The sequence below is a fragment of the Salvelinus sp. IW2-2015 genome, unplaced genomic scaffold, assembly GCF_002910315.2.
Source record: "Salvelinus sp. IW2-2015 unplaced genomic scaffold, ASM291031v2 Un_scaffold1402, whole genome shotgun sequence".
NCBI classification, from domain to species: domain Eukaryota; kingdom Metazoa; phylum Chordata; class Actinopteri; order Salmoniformes; family Salmonidae; genus Salvelinus; species Salvelinus sp. IW2-2015.
The window spans coordinates 77,364-92,128 of NW_019942885.1; the positions used below are offsets into that span (position 1 = coordinate 77,364).

Genomic DNA, 14,765 nt, shown 5'->3' on the forward strand with positions numbered 1-14,765 from the left:
GGTAGTTAGCAAACCAGGCCAAAGACAGCAATACTCCTTAGCCGGCCCACAATACTGGAATGGTCTACTGTATCAAATGCTTTGGCCAAGTCAATAAAAATAGCAGCGCAACATTGCTTAGAATCAAGGGCAATGGTGACATCATTGAGGACCTTTAAGGTTGCAGTGACACATCCATAACCTGAGCGGAAACCAGATTGCATACCAGAGAGAATACTATAGGCATCAAGAAAGCCAGTCAGTTGATTATCGACAAGTTTTTCCAACACTTTTGATAAACAGGGCAAAATAGAAATAGGCCTATAACAGTTAGGATCAGCTTGATCTCCCCCTCTAAATAAAGGACCAACCGTGGCTGCCTTTCAAGCAATGAGAACTTCCCCAGAGAGGAGAGACAGGTTAAAAAGGTCAGAGATAGGCTTGGCGATGATAGGGGCAGCAACATTAAAGAAGAAAGGGTCTAAACCATCTGACCCAGATGTTTTTTGGGGTCAAGTTTAAGGACCTCCTTTAGCACCTCGGACTCAGTGACTGCCTGCAGGGAGAAACTTTGTAGCGGGGCAGGGGGAAAAGAGGGAGAAGCATTGGGGATAGTTGCATTAGAAGGGGTGGGAGATGAGGAAATGTTGGACGGGTAAGGAGACATGGCGACATGGAGTCATGTGGCGACATGGAGTCAAATAGGAATCGTGACTTAATGAAGTGGTGATTAAAGAGCTCAGCCATGTGCTTCTTGTCAGTAACAACCACATCAACATTAAGGGACATGAGCAGCTGTGAGGATTTAATCTCCAGGCCTTTAACCATTTTCCAGAACTTCTTGGGGTTAGACCCACAGAGAGAGAACTGCTGCTTAAAGTAATTAATTTGGCCTTCCGGATAGCCTGAGTGGACTTATTTCTKATTTGCCTGAATGAGAGCCAGTCAGCCTGAGTGTGAGTGTGCCGAGCCTTTCGCCAAATGCAATTATTGAGGTGGAGTAACTCTGCAAGATCGCGGTCAAATCTGTTTTTAATTCTCATTTTCTTTATGGGGGCGTGTTTGTTAACAATAACACTGAAAATATCAAAAAAGAAGGTCCAAGCGTCTTCGACAGAGGGGATCAAGCTGATTTTATACCATTTTACAGAGTCCAGTTCATGAAGGCATGCTCATTAAAGTTTTTTAGCAAGTGACTATGACAAATCAGGACAGGTCGTTTCACTGTGCAGCCATTACGAACACAGGCTGTAAAACAATGATCAGTGAGGTCATTACAGAAAACACCAGACTGATACCAACAGTTGAAGTCGGAAGTTTACATACACTTAGGTTGGAGTCATTAAAACTCGTTTTACAACCACTCCACAAATTTCTTGCTACAAACCATAGTTTTGGCAAGTCGGTTAGGACATCTACTTTGTGCATGACACAAGTCATGTTTCAACAATTGTTAACAGACAGATGATTTCACTTATAATTCACTGTATCACAATTCCAGTGGGTCAGAAGTTTACATACACTAAGTTGACTGTGCCTTTAAACAGCTTGGAAAATTCCAGAAAATGATGTCATGGCTTTAGAAGCTTCTGATAGGCTAATTGACATCATTTGAGTCCATTTCAGGTGTACCTGTGGATGTATTTCAAGGCCTACCTTCAAACTCAGTGCCTCTTTGCTTGACATCATGGGAAAATCTAAAGAAATCAGCCAAAACCCCAGAAAAAAAATTGTAGACCTCCACAAGTCTGGTTCATCCTTGGGAGCAATTTCAAATTGCCTGAAGGTACCACGTTCATCTGTACAAACAATAGTATGCAAGTATAAACACCATGGGACCACCTGACCAGGTCCTAAAACAATGGGACTCCCTAAATCTTTCTCAGATTACCAATCCCACAAGGTACGACTCCAAACACCCAGAAAAGGCTACTCTCTTTGTTATCCTCACAAATAATCCTTATACAGTTGAAGTCGGAAGTTTACACCTTAGCCAAACACATTTAAACTCAGTTTTTCACAATTCCTGACATTTAATCCTAGTAAAAATTCCCTGTTTTAGGTCAGGTAAAATCACTTTATTTTAAGAATGTGAAATGTCATAAAAGTAGAGAATTATTTATTTTAGCTTTTATTTCTTTCATCACATTCCCAGTGGGTCAGAAGTTTACATACTCAATTAGTATTTGGTAGTATTGCCTTTAAATTCTTTCATTTGGGTCAAATGTTTCGGGTAACCTTGCAAAAGCTTCCCACAATAAGTTGGGTGAATTTTGGCCCATTTCTCCTGACAGAGCTGGTATAACTGAGTCAGGTTTGTAGGCCTCCTTGCTCGCACACACTTTTTCAGTTCTGCCCACAAATGTTCTATAGGGTTGACGTCAGGGCTTTGTGATGGCCACTCCAATACCTTGACTTTGTTGTCCTTAAGCTATTTCCCACAACTTTGGAAGTATGCTTGGGGTCGCTGTCCATTAGGAAGACCCATTTGCGACCAAGCTTTAATAACTTCCTGACTGATGTCTTGAGATGTTGCTTCAATATATCCACATTTTCCTGCCTCATGATGACATCTATTTTGTGAAATGCACCAGTCCCTCCTGCAGCAAAGGACCACCACAACATGATGCTGCCACTCCCGTGCTTGGTGTTCTTTGGCTTGCAAGCCTCCCCTTTCTTCCAAACATAACGATGGTCATTATGGCCAAACAGTTATATTTGTTTCATCAGACCAGAGGACACGGTGTTTATACTTGCGTACTATTGTTTGTACAGATGAACATGGTACCTTCAGGCATCTGAAAATTGCTCCCAAGGATGTACCAGACTTGGAGGTCTACATTTTTTCAGAGGTTTTGGCTGATTTTAGATTTTCCCATGATGTCAAGCAAAGATGTACTGAGTTTGAAGGTAGGCCTTGAAATACATCCACACCTCCAATTGACGTCAATTAGCCTATCAGAAGCTTCGAAAGCCATGACATTTTCTGGAATTTTCCAAGCTGTTTAAAAAGGCACAGTCAACTTAGTGTACGTAAACTTCTGACCCACTGGAATTGTGATAGTGAAGTGTATGTAAATTTGCAACTTCAACTGTACATGTCATCTCAAAACCAGCCTCCCCTCTGGAGACTTCTATTGCAGATCTACGCTGATCTCAAACTTCTCCAGAATCAAAATGACAGAAATCTGGCACATTGACAGAACTTTAACCCCAGAACAGTTATCTTCTGGCAGAGTTGTAGTCTATGGTTACTAGTCATGAGCCATAACAGTTACAACTGTGTTAGTGCATCGCTTTGTAACAAAACTCAGCCCAGGCAGAGGGGGTGGTAAAATGAAGCATATAAACCTTTATTGAACAGCTTCTTGAAAAAAATATTTACAAAGTGAATATACAGCAAGACATACTGTTCAAGGGATTCAAGTATGCAACCATTGGGGGGAAACTAGTTTCATGGGAGGGAGAAGAGGGGAAAGGGGGCTAGACAGTTAACAGAACAGCCATGCACCACCTTGAAAATACATGTCTGACAAGTGATTATATGGGTGGGGGAGAAATAAATCAAGATTTCATATGATCCACGGTGTTCATTTTCAAACATAACTATATCGACTGAGGAACTAGTCCCTGACAGTTTTGGATGAGGAATAGGTCCATGAAGAGACAAATCACCCATCCCCTTATTTCCACATCCTACCCATTTCGCCACATCCTCCTCAGTCCCTTTCCCAGTAAACAATGTTGTCCTATCACTAAAATATGTACCAAAGCACAGGCGTTCACCCGACTGCTCTGCACTAAAACTATGGCTAAACATTGTAAATGTCAAAAAAGTACAGAGGGGCGAGAGAAGAGACATGGAGAAAAGTCTTGAGGCAGGATCAGGGACAGGATGGAGGTCGAAGGTCAGGGGGGGCCACAGGGGACATCAGCTGGGCAAGGAAGGGGTGCTACTGCGCTTCATCCTCAGGACAGGAGTGCCAGGTCAGCCTCTCCTCGTAGAAGGAGATGACCACCTGAGGGCAGCGGGTGTTGGCCTCCCGGGCCGGGACTAGGTCTGCCTCGTCCGAGTCTTTCCTGACGAGCCAAGGGACAGTGGTTGGTGTTTACTAGTGGCTACTGATCCAAATAATAAGGTTGACCTATTCAGCTAGTAGCACTATTCAGTATAATTAAGTTCAGGTGCACATTATAAAAATAGAATGTGAAGTTCCCGAAGGCAGTCATTTTAGGAGGTGAATATCGTTATAAAACAGGGAAGATATTACATGAGGAATGGCTTGGGCTCTGCAACAATGAAAAGGGGGTGATATTTAAGAGGAACAGCACAAGCTAGGCTGTTATGTTTTACAATTTGAGACTCACCACTTCATCAAGAACATAAGTTCTCCACTACTGTCGGTTGCGCCGATGATCCTCTCTGGGTCCAGACTCCTGGCAAAGCCCCGTGGCTTGTCACTCTGAAACACACACACAGTACAGAAATAAACCACAGCTTCCATGCAACCCATCTGGCAAATCGGAACATACTGATAACCATTGCACACAGACTAGCCGACAACACCACCCTACAATGAGGGTGGCGCAGTGGTCTAGGGCACTGCATCGCAGTGCTAGCTGCGCCCCAGAGTCTCTGGGTTCACGCCCAGGCTGGGCTGGGTTCGCGCCCAGGCTCTGTCGCAGCCGGCCGCAACCGGGAGATCCGTGGGGCGACGCACAATTGGCATAGCGTCGTCCGGGTTAGGGAGGGTTTGGCCGGTAGGGATATCCTTGTCTCAGTATGTAAAAAATGTAATAAAATGTATGCACTCTACTGTAAGTCGCTCTGGATAAGAGCGTCTGCTAAATGACTAAAATGTAAATGTAAATGTACAATGATTTTAACCACTCACCACATCCTTCTTCTTCTTGGCTTTGTTTTCCTCTGTCTCCGGCTCATCTGTTGAGGACTTCCTCTTGTTGGAGTCAGGCTTTTCTACCACGTTCTTCTGTGCTTCAAGGAAGGCCGAGATCAGCTCAGGACAGTCCAGGTTATCCTCTGGCTCCCAAGTGTTATCCGCTCTGAAAGGAAAGAATAGTCACTGGATATTTCTACAAAAGACCATCAGCATGCTGGTAAGAAGAGTAACACATGCTCTAGAAATGCAGCAGACTATTAACATTTTTCAAGTGAGCTATACCTGTAACTAAAATGGCAGTCAAATTCAATTCACAACTCAGATTATTTAAACTAGCTAGGTTCTGCAAGATAAGCATGCCACAGACAAGCACGACCCCATATCAGGGAAGCACTTCCAGGCCATCAAGGCGGTGGGCCTGGGTCCCCGGAAACTGTGCACTCACTCTGTAAATCCTTTCCACTTGAGGAAAAATTCCACCTTCCCATTGACGATGCGCTGGTCCATCACCTTCTCCACAACATACTCCTCCGGCGGCTCTGCCTCCAGGACCTCCTTCTTGCCTTTGCCATTCTGCTTTTTACCCATGTTTGGCTGCGAAACAAGAGGGGAGGAGGTTTTCATCTTTTTAAAGAGACGAATTTGGGTTTTAATAACATGAGACCACCTGACACAATGTTTACACAGGTTATTGTCCAGAACAGGGTTCCCCAAACTCAGTCCTGCACCCCCCCCGTCCCCATGCATGCTTTGTTTTACCCTCTAGCACTACACAGCTGATTCAAATAACCAACTCATTCAAGCTTTGATTTTAGTCAGCTGTGTAGTGCTGGGGCAAAAACCAAAATGTGCACTCAGGGGCCACCCCCAGGACTGTGTTTGGGAAACCCTGGTCCAGAATATCAATACAATAATTAAAACACTTGTAGTTTGCTGTACGCCCACAATAAACTGGCCAGTGAAAACCGCTAAGTTAAAACTGGGGGGGGGGGGGGGGTTCAATTTATCATAGGAATGTGATACAAAATAAGGCAAGAGTGTGCTTTAAGACCATGCAGACCCCTCCGAGCGGTCGAGTCAGCTGTTGAGTGTTTATCCAACTGGATAATACATACACTAGCGCTCAAAAGTTTGGGGTCACTTAGAAACCCAAAGACATTACCTGTACATTTTCCACCACCCAATTAAATACCACTTTATTTTCCATTCCAACCTGTGTACAATTATTCCAAGTTGACAATACGTTTTTGAAAAGCACATTTTTTGTTCATTAAAATAACAAATTGATCAGAAATACAGTATAGACACCGTTGATGTTGTAAATGACTATTGTAGCTGAAACAGCTGATTTTTTTWAATGGAATATCTACATAGGCGTACAGAGGCCCATTGTCAGCAACCATCACTCCTGTGTTCCAATGGCACGTTGTGTTACCTAGCCCAAGTTTGTCATTTTAAAAAGGCTAATTGGTCATTAGAAAATCCGTTTGCAATTATGTTAGCGCAGCCGAAAACTGTTGTCCTGATTAAATAAGCAATCAAACTGGCCTTTGTTTAGACTAGTTGGGTATCTGGAGCATCAGCGGGTTCGATCACAGGCTCAAAATGGCCAGAAACAAAGATCTTTGTTCTGAAAAATTAAGGCTATTCAATGCAAGAAATTGAAGATCTCGTACAACGCAGTGTACTACACCCTTCACAGAACAGTGCAAACTGGCTCTAACCAGAATAGAAAAAGTGGGAGGCCCTGGTGCACAACTGAGCAAGAGGACAAGTACATTATAGTGTCTAGTTTGAGAAAGACACCTCACAAGTCCTCAACTGGCAGCTTCATTAAATAGTACCCGCAAGATACCAGTCTCAACATCAACAGTGCAGACAGAGGTGACTCCGGGATGCTGGCCTTCTAGGCAGAGTTCCTCTGTCCAGCGTGATTTATTTTGCCCATCTTAATCTTTCCTTTTTATTGGCCAGTCTGAGATTTGGCTTTTTCTTTGCAACTCTTTCGTGTCTTCGCTTATTTTAGTTCTTGCCATAATATGGACTTGGTCTTTTACCAAATAGGGCTCTTTGTATTAGAGGTCGACTGATTAATCGGAATGGACGATTAATTAGGGCCAATTTCAAGTTTTCATAACATTCGGTAATCGGCATTTTTGGACACCGATCATGGCCGATTACATTGCACTCCACAAGGAGCCTGCGTGGCAGGCTGACTACCTGTTATGCGAGTGCAGCAAGGAGCCAAGGTGCTAGCTAGCGTTATACGTATCTTATAAAAAACAATCAATCTCAACATAATCACTAGTTAACTACACATGGTTGATGATATTACTAGTTTATCTAGCCTGTCCTGCGTTGCATATAATCAATGCGGTGCCTGTTAATTTATCATTGAATCATAGCCTACTTTGCCAAACGGGTGATTTATCAAGCGCATTTGCGAGAGAAKAAAAGCATAATCGTTGCACGAATGTACCTAACCATAAACACCAATGCCTTAAAATCAATACACAGAAGTATATATTTTTTAAACCTGCATATTTAGTTAAGAAATTCATGTTAGCAGGCAATATTAAACTAAGGAAATTGTTTCACTTCTCTTACGTTCATTGCACGCAGAGTCAGGGTATATGCAACAGTTTGAGCCGCCTGGCTAGTTTGCGAACAAATTTGCCAGAATTGTACAAAATTATGACATAACATTGAAGGTTGTGCAATGTAACAGGAATATTTAGACTTATGGATGCCACCTGTTAGATAAAATACGGAACGGTTTCGTATTTCACTGAAAGAATAAAAGTTTTATTTTCTAAATTATAGTTTCCGGATTTTACCATATTAATGACCCAAGGCTCGTATTTCTGTGTGTTATGTTATAATTAAGTCTATGATTTGATAGAGCAGTCTGACGGTGGTAGGCAGCAGCAGGCTCGTACGCATTCATTCAAACAGCACTTTCGTGCGTTTGCCAGCAGCTCTTCACCATGCTTCAAGCATTGCGCTGCTTATGACTTCAAGCCTATCAACTCCCGAGTTTAGGCTGGTGTAACCGATGTGAATAGGCTAGGTAGTTAGCGGGGTGCGCGCTAATAGCGTTTCAAACGTCACTCGCTCTGAGACTTGGAGTATTTGTTCCCCTTGCTCTGTGGAACGATGGGTAACGATGCTTCGAGGGTGGCTGTTCGAGCCCAGGTAGGGGTGAGGAGAGGGACGGAAGCTATACTGTTACTGGCAATACTAAAGTGCCTATAAGGAGGTAGCGGTCCTGCTGCTGGGTTGTTGCCCTCCTACGGCCTCCTCCACGTCTCCTGATGTACTGGCCTGTCTCCTGGTAGCGCCTCCATGCTCTGGACACAGCAAACCTTCTTGCCACAGCTCGCATTGATGTGCCATCCTGGATGAGCTGCACTACCTGAGCCACTTGTGTGGGTTGTAGACTCCGTCTCATGCTACCACTAGAGTGAAAGCACCGCCAGCATTCAAAAGTGACCAAAACATCAGCCAGGYAGCATAGGAACTGAGAAGTGGTCACCACCTGCAGAACCACTCCTTTATTGGGGGTGTCTTGCTAATTGCCTATAATTTCCACCTGTTGTCTATTCCATTTGCACAACAGCATGTGAAATTTATTGTCAATCAGTGTTGCTTCCTAAGTGGACAGTTTGATTTCACAGAAATGTGATTGACTTGGAGTTACATTGTGTTGTTTAAGTGTTCCCTTAATTTTTTTGAGCAGTATATATATATATTTTTAAATCTGTGTTTCCTGGCCTGTCTTTCTTCCATTTAAAGGGGTATCAACCAGATTCCTTTTCCAATGGCTTCCTCAGGCTGTGACCAGGCTTTAGACATAGTTTAAGGCTATAATTTTGAAAAATGAGCTAGATTTTTCAAAAGTAGTCAGCTGTCCTCTGAATAGTTCCAGCGCGCGAGAGGGGAGCGCTCCATTTTCTTTTCCTCTCTTATTGAATAGGTTACGGTCCGGTTGAAATATTATCGATTATGTTTGTTAAAAACAACCCGAGGATTGATTATAAAAAACATTTGACATGTTTCTACGACAATTACGGATACTTTTTGAAATGTTCAAACGGAACGAGGCTTTTGATTTTCTGAACATAACGCGCAACCCAAACGGCAGTTTTTTCTTATAAAAGTAATATTTAMCGGGAAAAAAAGAATTTGTTGTGTAACTGGGAGTCTCGTGAGTGCAAACATCCGAAGATTATCCAAGGTAAGCGATTATTTTTTATTGCTTTTCTGACTTTCGTGACCAAGCTAATATAAGGCTAACTGTTCTAGCATTGATTGATACTCACAAAAGCTTAGATTGCTTTCGTTGCAAAGCATATTATCAAAATCTGACACGATAGGTGGATTAACAACAAGCTAAGCTGTGTTTTGGTATATTTCACTTGTGATTTCATGACTATAAATATTTTTAGTAATATTTTGCACCCTGCAATTCAGCGGTTGTTTAGGAAAATGATCCCGTAAAAGGGATAAGTGCACAGAGAAGTTAAGGAAACAAATTCCACGAATTAACAAGGCACACCTGTTAATTGAAATGCATTCCAGGTGACTAACGCATGAAGCTGGTTGGGAGAATTCCAAGAGTGTGCAAAGCTGTCAAGACCAAAGGGTGGCTACATAATCTCAACTATATTAATTTGTTTAACACTTTGTTACTACATGATTCCATATGTGTAATTTCTTAGTTGATTTCTTCACTATTATTCTACAATATAGAACATAGTATAAATAAAGAACCCTTGAATGAGTAGGTGCCCAAACTTTTGCCTGGCCTATATATTTACCCCCCTTCTAAAACCAAAGTTGCACCCCTGCTCATAAATTGGAGAAAAACTACCTCAAACGTTTCAAATATGCTTGTCATTTCCCCCAGAGGATGACATTATCCTCCTGAGGAAGATGGGGTGGCCAATAAGCTGTGCACTTACATTAATATTTTAAATGACCAGTACAGGTCCACACCATTCTGTTGGGGTAACGTAAACTCACCCCATTACGTACYTAACCGCGACATTCAAACGAGGCTACAAAGAAAACTAATGGGAGTGTAGCGACTGCGTAGACGTCAAAATTGGGGGTGTGAACTAGGTTTCTATTCAAGCGTTGATCGACATGGTAATGGCTCTATAGTATTGGAGAAAAGTTGAAAAAAACTGGCCCTCCGTTACATCTTGACTTGTCATGTCGTAACGTACAGCACGCATAAAGCAACTATTTATGTCTTACAATCTCTCTCCACCAGGTGTAGCACTTCCCTCATCGTTTAAAAACAAGAAATTAACAGTGACGGGATTAAGAGGGATACCTAGTCATTTTTTTCATCATCATTGCATGCTATCATCTTTCTCAAAGCCGCTGTTTACTTCTAAGATCACTTCAGCACCGCCCTAAAAACCGATTCAAATTCGACACAAACCTTCAAATAGTGTTTCATTTACATTTTAGAGGTGATAAGTTGGACAGATCGAGTGAAAAAAGCAATTTTCCCACACGACATCTGTCCTTCTCACTACCACGCATGAGTTTTGCTTCCCCACCCGCCATTTTTAAAAAGACCCGACATGGCTTATTGCCTGCTTGAATTATGCAGAAACGGGGAGTGTTTAGGTCATGTAATCGATTTTGTTGGAAAGGGGAGAAATTGTGCTTTACAATGGTATTGACATTACAGTTGATCTGTAAGAATTACGTTTTATGGGCGCTAAAATAAGGGCAATTGTACGGACCAAGGCGATGTACGAGTTTACGTTACTCCCAAACCATTCCAACAGAGAAAAGCTGCTTTTTAACATGGTTACGCGATTACCATCTTTTGGAAATAAAACGATTTCACTCATACCGCAAATAATTATTGGTAATATTCCATAGAAATCTGGAAACACTGGACAGTTACTTTAAAGCTAAAAGTAGTGATACCTCTGTCCCAAATATAGCATTTCCCATCGTTCTGTTATTATCCTTACCGAGTTATTAACACGTTTCTCTCTTCAAGTCGGTAGTTGCCAAGCAACATTAGATCATTCGATCAAAATGCTCAAAGTGGAGGGAATCAGAGCTCGTGCGRCTTGCACTTCACCAATATCCTCGCTAACAAAATAACTGTTAGCTAAACAAAGGGCACACAGGTCGTCATTTTATTCTCGGTAACGTTTGCTAGCTATATTAAATTAGACGTTTAAGCGCACATAATCTAACTTTATGCACAATCCGTTGAGCCCCCCTCCCCCAAAGCCATTTTTTTTCAGGCCTAGTCTAATGCCTGTATTGATTTTGTTAGCGAAGTAGCTACTCAATTTAATATGGATGTTTAACTAACGTTCACTAGAAAATAAACGTTACTTTCTAAACCATATTGTCTAAACTCTTAATTTTACTCATTACGATCTATCCTGATGCCTAGTCACGTTACCATGCCTTCACATATATATATCTACCTCGTACCTCTGCACATTGATCTGGTACTCCTGTATATACAGTAATACATTCTTGTATTTTGTTCGTGTTACCATTCAATTTTGCATTGTAGGGAAGGGCTCGTAAGCAAGCATTTCACCGTAATTCTACACCAGCGCATGTGACCAAATTTGATTTGATTTGAAACAACCGGCGGGAGCTTAGCCAACTAGGTAGTGTGCCAACATTAGCTAGCTAAATAAACGTCTGTTATCCAGTTATGGTGGGAACGTTAGCTTGCTAGTTAAGTGGAATTGAACTATGTTCACTAACAAGCTTCCAGGTGCTTATCAGACGTTAGGTTAACAAAGGCCGGACAAATTGTGATTGCAAGGCCCAAAACCTACAACCTGAACATAGCTACACTAAGTTACCTAGTTGATTGGTCAGTGAGAATTAGACCTTCCTTTCCTAAAATGGCAGCTAACTCACAAGTTACATAAGCGTTCTAGCTAACACAATGGAATCACTTTGTCAGTGTAGCTAGCTAGCTAAACTGTAGCAAGTTGGCTACTGGTGGCTAGCATGACCGTGCGCTAAAGCAAAATAAAGACGACAAATATGTATCACAGCAATTATAAGTGTACAGCCTATACTTTGCATAAACATTTGACGTTGGATCTTGAGGGACTCACCTTGCAAATCAAGAAAAAGCTGATGCAGAACGTACGACGGAAAAAGGACAAGCAGCTTCGTTCTTACCCGCGTGCGGTGCAGAATATATGTTGCAGCTGCGCGCGCGCCAAAAATAAACTTCCCTTTTCTACGGGTGCCGCAAGGGTAACTAAATTTCCTTATGTGGTTGTTTCAAAATAAATGTTCATGGATGAATCCAAACGCCAGAAAAGAGCTTTAAATCCACATTATGTAAAATGCACCCTCGGAAAACCTAATGAGATACAACGTAATCGTTTTACTTTTAAGTCAAATAATATAAATCAATCAAATGTTATTAGTCACATACACATGTTTAGCAGATGTTATTGTGTTGCGAAATGCTTGTGTTTCTAGCTCCAACAGTGCAGTAATATCTAAAAAGTAATATCTAACAATTTCACAACAATACAATTTGGTCTGAACCTGGTTTCCCAAAAGCACCTTAAAAAGAAAACTCCACCCAAAAACTGTCTTTTGGTATTTGTTTCATTACTCCATTGTTGACATAGTCCCAAAATGTTTTACTTGTCAGCAATCAAGTTTTCAAACTACACTACAGTGCATTCGGAAAGTATTCAGACCCCTTTATTTTGGCCACATTTTGTTACAATACATACAGCCTTACTAGTTAAATATATACATTTTTTAAATAATCATTCTAAAATTTAGTAAATAAATATAATATTTAATCATACACACAATACCCCCAAAATGACAACTTAAAAACTGTTTTTTATAAATTTTTGCAAATGTATATATTAAATAAAATGGAAATACATTTACATAATTACTCAGACCCTTAACTCAATACTTTCCCTTTGCAGCGATTACAGCCTTCTTGGGTATGATGTGGCACACCTGTATTTGGGGAGTTTCTCCCATTCTTCACTGCAGATCCTCTCAAGCTCTGTCAGGTTGGATGGAGAGGGTCGCTGCACAACTATTTTCAGGTCTCTCCAGAGATGTTAGATAGGATTCAAGTCCAGGCTCTGGTTGGGCCACTCAAGGACATTCAGTCTTACAAATCATGACCAATCATTTGAATTTACCACAGTTGGACTCCAATCAAATTGAAGAAACATCTCAAGGATGATCAATGGAAACAGGATACACCTGAGCTCAATTTCAAGTCTCATAGCAAAGGGTCTGATTACTTATACTTAAGTTATGTTTTTTACACATTTCTAAAAACCTGTTTTCGCTTTGTCATTATGGGGTGTGTGTAGATTGATGAGTAAAAATAAATAATTAAATCAATTTTAAAATGAGGCTGTAACACAAAATGTGGAAAAAGGTTAGGGATCTGAATACTTTCTGATTGAAATGTATATATACAAAAGTATGTGGTCACCCTTTCAAATTAGTGGATTCGGCTCTTTCAGTCACACCCGTTGCTGACAGGTGTATAATATCAAGCATTCAGCCATGAAATTGCCATAGTCAAACATTTGGCAGTAGAATGGCCTTACTGAAGAGCTCAGTGACTTTCAATGTGGCACCGTCATTGGATACCACCTTTCCAACAAGTCAGTTCATCAAATTTCCAGAGTTGTGCAGCGGTCTAAGGCACTGCGTCTCAGTGCTAGAGGCGTCACTACAGACCCTGGTTCGATTCCAGGCTGTATCACAACCAACCGTGATCGGGAGTCCCATAGGGCGGCGCACAATTGGCCCAGTCGTCCGGGCTGGGTTTGGCATGGGTAGGCCGTCATTGTAAAAAAAGGATTTGTTCTTAACTGACTTGCCTAGTTAAATAAAGGTTAAATAAAAAAAAGTAGTCCACACAAGCTCACAGAATGGGACCGCCAAGTGCTGATGCGCATAGCTTGTAAAAATTGTCTGTCCTCGGTTGCAACACTCACTACCGAGTTCCAAACTGCCGCTGGAAGCAACGTCAACACAAGAACTGTTTGTTGGAAGCTTCATGAAATGGGTTTCCAGGGCCGAGCAGCCGCACACAAGCCTAAGACCACCAAGCGCAATGCCACGCGTCGACTGGAGTGGTGTAAAGCTCACCGCCATTGGACTCTGGAGCAGTGGGAACGCATTCTCTGGAGTGATAATTCACTTTTCACCATCTGGCAGTCTGACGGACGAATCTGGGTTTGGCGGATGCCAGGAGAACGCTACCTGCCCCAATGGAAGTGCCAACTGTAAAGTTTAGTGGAGGAGGAATAATGGTCTGGGGTTGTTTTATAAGGTTAGGGCTAGGCCCCTTAGTTCCAGTGAAGGGAAATCTTAACGCAACAGCATACAATGACATTCTAGACGATTCTGCTTCCAACTTTGTGGCAACAGTTTTGGTAAGGCCCTTTCCTGTTTCAGCATGAAAATGCCCCCGTGCACAAAGCGAGGTCTGTACAGAAGTGGTTTGTCGAGATCTGTGTGGAAGAACTTGACTGGCCTGCACAGAGCCCTGACCTCAACCCCATTGAACACCTTTGGGAGGAATTGGAACGCTGTGAGCCAGGCCTAATCACCTAACATCAGTGCCCAACCTCATGAATGCTCGTGGCTGAGTGGAATCAATGTTCCAACATCTACTGGAAAGCATTACCAGAAGAGTGGAGGCTGTTATAGCGGCAAAGGGGTCCCCATGATTGCTCATGATTTTGGAATGAGATGTTCGACGAGCAATTGTCCACATACTACATGACATTGGGTTTGTAACTTTCAAAATCATCCCCTATGATGCATTTTCRATCATATGATGCAAAATGTATCATACAGAGATGATTT

At 42.0% G+C, this 14,765-nt stretch overlaps 1 protein-coding gene across 2 annotated transcripts; it reads right to left on the reverse strand.

Moving 5' to 3' along the window:
* Positions 1–3,572: 3,572 nt before the first annotated feature.
* On the reverse strand, positions 3,573–12,124 carry LOC112070715 (chromobox protein homolog 3). 2 transcript variants are annotated; one of them, XM_024138158.2, is made up of 5 exons: positions 12,005–12,124; positions 5,326–5,474; positions 4,875–5,043; positions 4,348–4,442; positions 3,573–4,059 (listed from the first exon to the last, which is right to left on the reverse strand). In XM_024138158.2, the coding sequence occupies exons 2-5, from the start codon at positions 5,466–5,468 to the stop codon at positions 3,933–3,935; spliced, it is 534 nt and encodes a 177-aa protein (XP_023993926.1). In that variant the 5' UTR covers positions 5,469–5,474; positions 12,005–12,124; the 3' UTR covers positions 3,573–3,932. The 2 variants fall into 2 exon arrangements, with proteins under 2 accessions (XP_023993926.1, XP_023993925.1); XM_024138157.2 differs by having other exon boundaries at positions 5,326–5,504.
* Between the last annotated feature and the right edge of the window lie 2,641 nt (positions 12,125–14,765).

Excerpts from the sequence above, each read along its gene's own strand:
- LOC112070715 (XM_024138157.2), bottom strand. The coding sequence starts at position 5,504 with ATGAAAACCTCCTCCCCTCTTGTTTCGCAGCCAAACATGGGTAAAAAG. Across the intron at positions 4,443-4,874 it reads CCAAGAAGAAGAAGGATGTG|AGTGACAAGCCACGGGGCTT; the intron begins GTGAGTGGTTAA and ends TGTGTGTTTCAG. Across the intron at positions 4,060-4,347 it reads CTTATGTTCTTGATGAAGTG|GAAAGACTCGGACGAGGCAG; the intron begins GTGAGTCTCAAA and ends TTGGCTCGTCAG.